This window comes from Crocuta crocuta, unplaced genomic scaffold (genome assembly GCF_008692635.1).
Source record: "Crocuta crocuta isolate KB4526 unplaced genomic scaffold, BGI_CrCroc_1.0 scaffold323, whole genome shotgun sequence".
Lineage (NCBI taxonomy): Eukaryota > Metazoa > Chordata > Mammalia > Carnivora > Hyaenidae > Crocuta > Crocuta crocuta.
The window spans coordinates 3,585,504-3,592,962 of NW_027536465.1; the positions used below are offsets into that span (position 1 = coordinate 3,585,504).

The 7,459-nt window shown below is 55.1% G+C and overlaps 1 protein-coding gene across 1 annotated transcript in view; it reads left to right on the plus strand.

The window, feature by feature from the left end:
- Positions 1–2,820: 2,820 nt before the first annotated feature.
- FADS2 (fatty acid desaturase 2) overlaps positions 2,821–7,459 on the plus strand; it is a 32,602-nt gene continuing 27,963 nt past the window's right edge. Inside the window, exon 1 of the mRNA XM_077748762.1 lies at positions 2,821–3,027. Within this exon, the coding sequence (XP_077604888.1) occupies positions 2,821–3,027 (207 nt within the window). The remainder of the gene's footprint in view (positions 3,028–7,459) is intronic.

Here is a 7,459-nt window from a genome sequence, read left to right on the forward strand (position 1 = left end):
GCCAAGTGCCCTCAACCCTAACTCGGCACCCGAGGTCTCTCTGCACCATGGATCTGGGGACAGCACACCCCTGCTTTATGAATTTCCCCACCTCCCCCTCATCCTTGGCAAAGCCTGCAAGGCTTTTCCCAGTTTGAACCCTGCCCATGGTAGAATTGTCACCAGAGCCATTTCTCTCTGTTCTTTCTTTCTTGTAAGTTTGTATTTATTTATTTACTTAGAGAGCAAGTGAGCAGGAGCGGAGGAGGGGCAGAGAGTGAAGGAGAGAGAATCCCAAGCAGGCTCCGCGCTGTCAGTGCAGAGCCCAACGCGGGGCTCCATCTCACAAACGGTGAGATGTGACCTGAGCCCGTACCAAGGACGCTTAACCCCGTGAGCCACCCAGGCGCCCCTCCTCCCTGTTCTTTCCTTCACGCACGTGTGCATTCATTCATCTCTTCCGCAAATGTCTTTCAGGGGCTCCTGGGGTGGCTCCATGCGGGGACCTGCTGGGCACCCTGCACCCAAGCTGGTCCCTGCTTCGGGCCCATCCTCCGCTGCGCTCACCGCCTTTTTTAGACCTTGGTGCCTTCTCTGGTGTCCTGTTCTCAGCCTTCAAGCCTCCTCCAGGAGATAATCCCAGCTCTCCCTTTCAGAGGATCACTCCTTCCTCTGAGCTCCGTGACCTTTTAAGCATTTTTCATGAAAGTTATCTCTGTATTGCATTAATCTCCTTTCTGAAAAAACTCAGTCTTGATTGCTGTTTCAGTGCACCTTTAACAGACAAAAACGGCCGTGTACTCGACCTCAGTGCCTGCCTCATCCTCTCTTATCCTGTGAGCCAGGCGTTTGGGGTTGGGTGTCTATTGCCGCCCTTGAAAGCCAGAGAGGCCTTATTCTCTACCTGTCGGGAGTTTGTGACTTGAATGAAGGACGCTCAGGACTGACACCAGACGGACACAGAGGAGGCTGGTCACTGTGGCAATGGCATGAATGGCATGAAGGGGACCCTGTGTGGCCTCCACTACCCCACCTGCTGGCTAGAGTGAGCTTCCTACCCCCCACCCCCACCCTGCATCAGATTGTTCTTCAGCAAAGTTTCTACAATGGCTCCTTTCCACTGACCTCATTAGAGAGAGGCAGGGTGATGTCTGGAAGGTGCCCATCTATGTTACTTGATAGCTGCAAGCATCTGTCTAAAATTTTTTTAATGTTTATTTATTTTTGAGGGAGAGAGAGGCATAGTTTGAGCGGGGAAGGGGCAGAGAGAGAGAGAGAGGGAGACACAGAATCCGAAACAGGCTCCAGACTCTGAGCTGTCAGCACAGAGCCCGATGTGGGGCTCGAACCCACGAACTGTGAGATCGTGACTTGAGCCAAAGTCAGATGCTTAGCCAAACTGAGTCACCCAGGTGCCCCAAGAAAAGCAACTTTATTTGCGAATGCCAGCTAACCAAGAAAATGATGGACTAATGTCCTGAAAAGCCATCTTCCTACCTCAGTGCAGCCAGGGGCTTTTAAAGGGGGAGGGAAGCAGAAAAAAAAGAAACCAGCTACAGTTGCCACCGGGCTTAAGCAATCAATCAATCAGAAGTCTTTAATTAACATAGGCCAGGTTTGGGGCACCTGGGTGGCTCAGTTGGTTCAGCGCCCAACTTTGGTTCAGGTCATGATCTCCCGGTTTGTGGGTTCGATGCCTGCGTCAGGTTCTGTTGATAGCTCAGAGCCTGGAGCCTGCTTCAGATTCTGTGTCTCCCTCTCTCTCTGCCCCTCCCCCACTCATTCTCTTTCTCCCTCTCTCAAAATAGACATTAAAAAAACATAGGCTACGTTCAATGTTCCTTAGAAACTTCATTTTTAAAAATGTTTTATTTATTTTTGAAAGACAGAGCAAGAGCAGGGGAGGGGCAGAGGGAGAGGGAGACACAGAATCTGCAGCATACTCCAGGCTCTGGGTTGTCAGCTCAGAGCCCCAAGCAGGGCTGGAAGCCATGAACTGTGAGATCATGACCTGAGCTGAAGTCCGATGCTTAACTTGCTTAACCAACTGAACCACCCAGGTGCCCCTACCCAAGAGACTTTAAACAATTGATTACTGTAAGCTTATCGCGTGCTTATGCAGTGACAGGCAAGAATGTTCTTTACTTTGTGCAATGTGTTCTGTCTTAATTCAGTACTCCTATTAAAATCCTAAGGTCAACGAGTTTCCCAAGGGCTTACAGGGCCAGACAGGTCTAGCGTGGAGTAGTGTTCAAGGCAAAAATGAATTCCAGACAGAGTTTTGCTACATGTTCACCTCACAGGGCTGGGATGAGAAGCTAATGAGTAGAATGTGCCAGCACTCAGGGCCCTAGAAATCAGCCTGTTGAAATACGACTACCCCTTATTTACTCCTGATTCCCAAAGCTGTCCTCGACCCCTATCTCGCCCCCCCTCCACATTCTTCCTTACATTTCCCTTATCCTCAGCCCACCATTAGGATCCAGGGCTCCAGGGGGGACCTGTCGCTCTGGACACGGATCCTAAGCAAAGTGCATCCAGCTGGCGTCTGGGGACCTGCCTCTCCACCCATCCTTTGATGCCTCCATCTTTATTCCCCAGAGTCTGTATACAAACAACACTACTGTCCGGTGACTCGTGAGTGATCCAGCATTGCTTCCCTGCTCCGACTCCCAACGACGGTGCGCTTCCAGAGTACAGGGCCAGGGCCGTCGGTTCATCGTCGTCGTCACACACACACACACACACACACACACACACACACACACCCATGGCGCCTCGCACAAAGAGGCAGAGCAGAGCCGAGGTTCCGCAATCCTTTTCGGAGATCTTCGCNGGAGCATGGGGAAGGGGGGCAACCAGGGCGAGGGGGCCACCGAGCGCGAGGCGCCGATGCCCACCTTCAGCTGGGAGGAGATTCAGAAGCACAACGGGCGCACGGACAAGTGGCTCGTCATCGACCGCAAGGTCTACAACATCACCAAGTGGTCCAGCCGGCACCCAGGGGGCCACCGGGTCATCGGACACTACGCGGGGGAAGATGCTACGGTAAGGGGTCTGGCGGGGGCAGGGGGGCTCTCCCGCCACCTTTCACGGCTGCAGGCGGGAGGCAGGAGCCACGGGACCCGGGGCTGCAAACAAGATCTCCCGCGCTGAATGGAGCATGGGGCGTCCGGGAGGAAAGGAAAAGGGTGCCTCCCGCGCTCGCCCTCCGCTCGCCCTCCGCCCCAAGTCCTCATCCTTTAGGACGGCCCGGCCACCTGGCTGTTGGGGGGATCGGCTTTTGCAGCCCTGAAGGAGGCGCCGCCTGGGCCGTGGAGATCCAGGCGGTGAGAACCGTACGGGGTCCACCGCGCGCGCTAGGACCCACGCGTCCGCTGCTCCCGGGTTCACACGGAGCTAGGGACTCCCCAAAGGGGCCAGTCGGGCCTTAGGGGGTTGGCACCCCCCCGCGCGGAAGATGGCCGCTCATGGGCGCCGCTGAACGGAGCGGGCGAGGGGCCAGGTGTGGGACTAGGCGCGCGTCCCTCACTCTCCAGCCAGACAAGGGGGCGGGTTAGGAAAAAGCTCGTCCCGGGCCGGGGATAGCTCCTGCTCGAAGCCTTGACTCCGAAGGCCCGCCATGGCCGCCACCAAGAGACCGCCGGGGGACCTCCTGTTTCCCAAGCCCTCGAGGACCCCCCGGGGGTCCGTTCTTGGGCACCGGGGTGGGGAACTGGAAGGAGAGTTTGCAAAGCCCAGGTCGAGAGGGGCCTTGAACTGCCGACATTCAGCAGCACTAGGCTGGCTTGGCAACAGGTCCCAACTGCACCAAGGTTACTACTCAATGGTCCTCTGTGTCTAAATCCTGCCAGGAATGCCCTTCCCTCATCTGCACGCCTAAAGGTATTGGGGCGGTGGGGCCTCAGCAGGAGCCATGGGCTGCCCATCTTACCCACACCAAAGGTGAGGCTCTGCCCCTTGGGCACCTCCCATGCCCCCCCAAGTCTGAAATGCTTGCATTTCTTTAAGAGCCCAGTGGACTCCGATAGGAGAGAGGGAAACGAAGAGAGTCAAGGAGGGAAGAAAGCTTTTCTTGGTGATAGTGAGCTGGAAGCCACTTGGGAAGGGTGAATAGGGGAGAAGCCATGGGAGGTATACCTAGATCATTGCACCTGGACGTTCACTGACCAGTTGGAGGCTTTTGCTGTCCTGGCTGCAGGGGCCCCTGGTAGTCGGTGGAACTTTTGATTTCTCTCTCTCTTTCAAGGCTCCTTGGGGCAGGCCTAGTCAAGGTGGGGGGTGGGGGCAGACCAGGCAGCTATAATCTCCGGCTGTTAATGGCTGCTTTGGTGAGCAGGGTCCGATCCCCTCCCAGGAGGGTCCACAATAGATGGCATCTACAGCTTTGGGACCCATCCGGTTTTACCTGCTGGAGAACACTGCTTCAGCCCTGGGGGCTGTGATGCTAATCATAACTTAGTGGACATGAGGTTTTCAGATCGTCTGTGTTGTGCCTTGTGGACCTTCCCACAAACTGTTTGGGGGAAGTTGGGTAAGGGCGATTCTCAAGTAAAAGACCTGACTGCGGGCTGGGGTCTTTTCCACTATTAAATATGTTTTCTTACGTGGAAAACATCCGTACTGGGTGGCAAAGCACTTCGTAAGCTGTAAACGCTAAGAAAATGCCATGGAGCGCTATCAGACAAATTGGAAATAGATGAAGATTGTGTAAAGTGAGTAACAAGGTGGGGAGGGCGGGGGCGCCTGGGTGGGTGGCTCAGTGGGCTGAGCATCTGACTCCTGAATTTGACTCGGGTCGTAATCCCAGGGTCATGGGATGGAGCCCCGTGTTGGGCTCTGCGCTGAGTGTGGAGCCTGCTTGAGATTCTCTCTCTCTCTGCCTCTCCCCTGCTTTTGCTCTTTCTCTCTCCCTCTCTCTCTAAAATCAAATTTTAAAAAAGTAAGCAATAAGGAACTGGGAGGAGAGAACTTTGAATCTATGTCAGTTTTATTTGGAGTAGCAGTGCGTAAACACCACCCTTTCCCCCAAAGCTTACAACTTTCTAAGATGAAGCTTTTAGGGAGCAGCACGCGCTAAAGGGGGTATAGTTAAGTAACAGTGGAGTGAGGAATTGGATTCTCCCTCTCTCTCTCTCTCTCTCTCTCTCTCCCCCCCCTCTCTCTCTGCTATCTGGGACCAGGCTAGCGAGGCCATGGGAAGCCTCCCTAGCCTGTAAGAGGACTTGGAGAGGCAGGAATAGGCTAGGAATCAAGAGACCCTTGGTTTTAAGCTGTTGAACAGGCGGCTTTGCACCTCAGAGCATGGACTTCTTAGAGTCTGGAGAGAGACAGAGTATGTGGGCCATGCAAGGGACTGAGCAGCAGGTAGGGACCGCAGCCCCCAGAGCACTTCAGTGCAACTGTTCCGAGCCCATCACAGTATAGGAACATCCCCGTATGAGTCTGTAAGTCAAGGAATCCATTCTTGAGACAATTTGGGACCCCAAGAAGGGATTTTCCTGTTCCCGAAGGAAAGCCTTCAGATGTCAGGAGTGCCTGACCGTTGCTCTTTGGCACTTCCGCAGAAGTTAGAACTTGACCTTGCTTGAACTTAATTTTTGCAACTCACAGAGCACATTCCTGCACATTAGCTCAGCCTCGCAGGTATCTCTCATCGCTCTTGGGCTTAAAGACCTCGCTCAAGTTTAAAAGCTTTGCTCAAGTGGTAGCGCTCAGCCCTAAGCTGAGGATTTCTGAATCTTGCCACCTCCTCTCCTCCAGGCACTCTCCCCACCTCTGGCACTACTCTGCCCTTCACCTTGCTGGGGGCAAAAGGAACCGTCCCAAGGATGTCTGCTCTTCAAGGCACAGTCCCGCCACTGCAGAACTTTCCCGACTTGGGACTTTTCATCTTCAGCTTATGTGTCTCCGTGGCTCTGAGCTGGGCCCTGAGCATAAAGATGGATAATTCAGGGGTGCCTGGGTGGCTCAGTCAGTGAAGCATCCGGCCCTTGGTTTTGGCTCAAGTCATGATCTCGTGGTGCGTGGGGTTGAGCCCCGCGTCGGGCTCTGTGCCCATAGCAAGGAGCCTGCTTGGGATTCTCTTTCTCTCTCTGCCCCTGCCCCTCCCCTATTCACACGTGCGCTCTCTTTTTCTCTTTCTCAAAATAATAAACTTCAAAAAAAAAAAGATGAATAATTCAGACAGTGACTGCGTCTATTGGGTTTGCTTCCCTCCTTCCTCAAGCTCCCTCCTTCTAGGCACCAAGGCCCCTGTTCCCACCTTGTCTCCAACTTGTCCTGCCTTACCTGCGCAGGTCTGCTCCTGGACCTGAGGGAAGGTGAGAAGAGATCAGGAATCCGTCCATGCATGAACCTGCTCCCACACTGTTCTCAAAAAGGCACCAGATTGAGAATGGAACGAGTGTCTCACCTCCCGCAGATAGAGCAAGAGGGCCGCCGTATTCAGAGTCAGAGGACTTCGAATGGCATCCTAGCTTTATAAGTTCCATGGCTGTGAACTTTGCTTTCCAGGTCTGTGAAGTGGGAGGGTTTTGTCAGGCTCCAATGGGCTGCGCATTTGTTCACCCTTTGAACTTGAGGATTCGCTACCAGCATGAGGGACCGGGCTGTGTCCCCCTTCGCCTCCCGTGCGCAGGTGGACACGTGTGTGCTTGTCCCCAGCACCCCTGGCAGGGAGTTCAGTGAATAGGAAACAGCGTGAAAAAGAGAAACTTTAGCGGCCCCATTTTTGCCAAAGGCGTTTACTGCGCGTGAAATCCGTCTTCTGGTTGTCGCTGGAGGGCAGCTGGAGCTCCTAGGGCTGGATGGGGACCGAGCAGTCCCGTGCCCGCCGACTGTGGTCTCAGGGAGGATACCGTCCCCACCCCAGCATCCTCCTCCCACGTCTTATCATCCGTGAGAATCCCTTGCCTTTTGCAGGTGCCGGCTTCCTGCGCACCCGCACCCTTCCCACCCCCGGAGCACTGCGTGTGCCAGGCATCAGCTGGCGTGCTCCCATCGCGGCCCGCTGGCTGCCTACAGCCTCCACTGCTGCCCCTTTCCCTTGGCCCGGGGGCTCTGCTGTGGAAAGGAAGCCAGTGACCCTGTCTCTAGCCTTGAACTCAGGGTCCCTTCTCTGCGTCTCCCTCTTTAACCGCTCTTGTTCCACAGAATGCCTGGAATGCCCTGATTTTGCTCCTCTACTTCCCCGGTCCCGGGTTAAGGGCCCAGATGTACAAAGCCGGACCAGAGACTAGCTTTGCTCTGCAGAGGAGGGGGGCGCGGCCCGAAACAGACCGTGGCACCCAACCTTCGGTGTGGTTCGAAGAGCGGCCAGCTCTACCCTGGGGCCCCACCAGGGAAGGTGTCTTCATGCAGAAGTTGGCTGGCGTTGGCGGTAGGAGGTGCAGCCTGCGTGTCTGCCATTTGGGAATCTTTGATGCTTCTTCCTGCGGCCTGCCCTCCCCACTCCCTCCCCCCCCGCCCCCCCAGTATG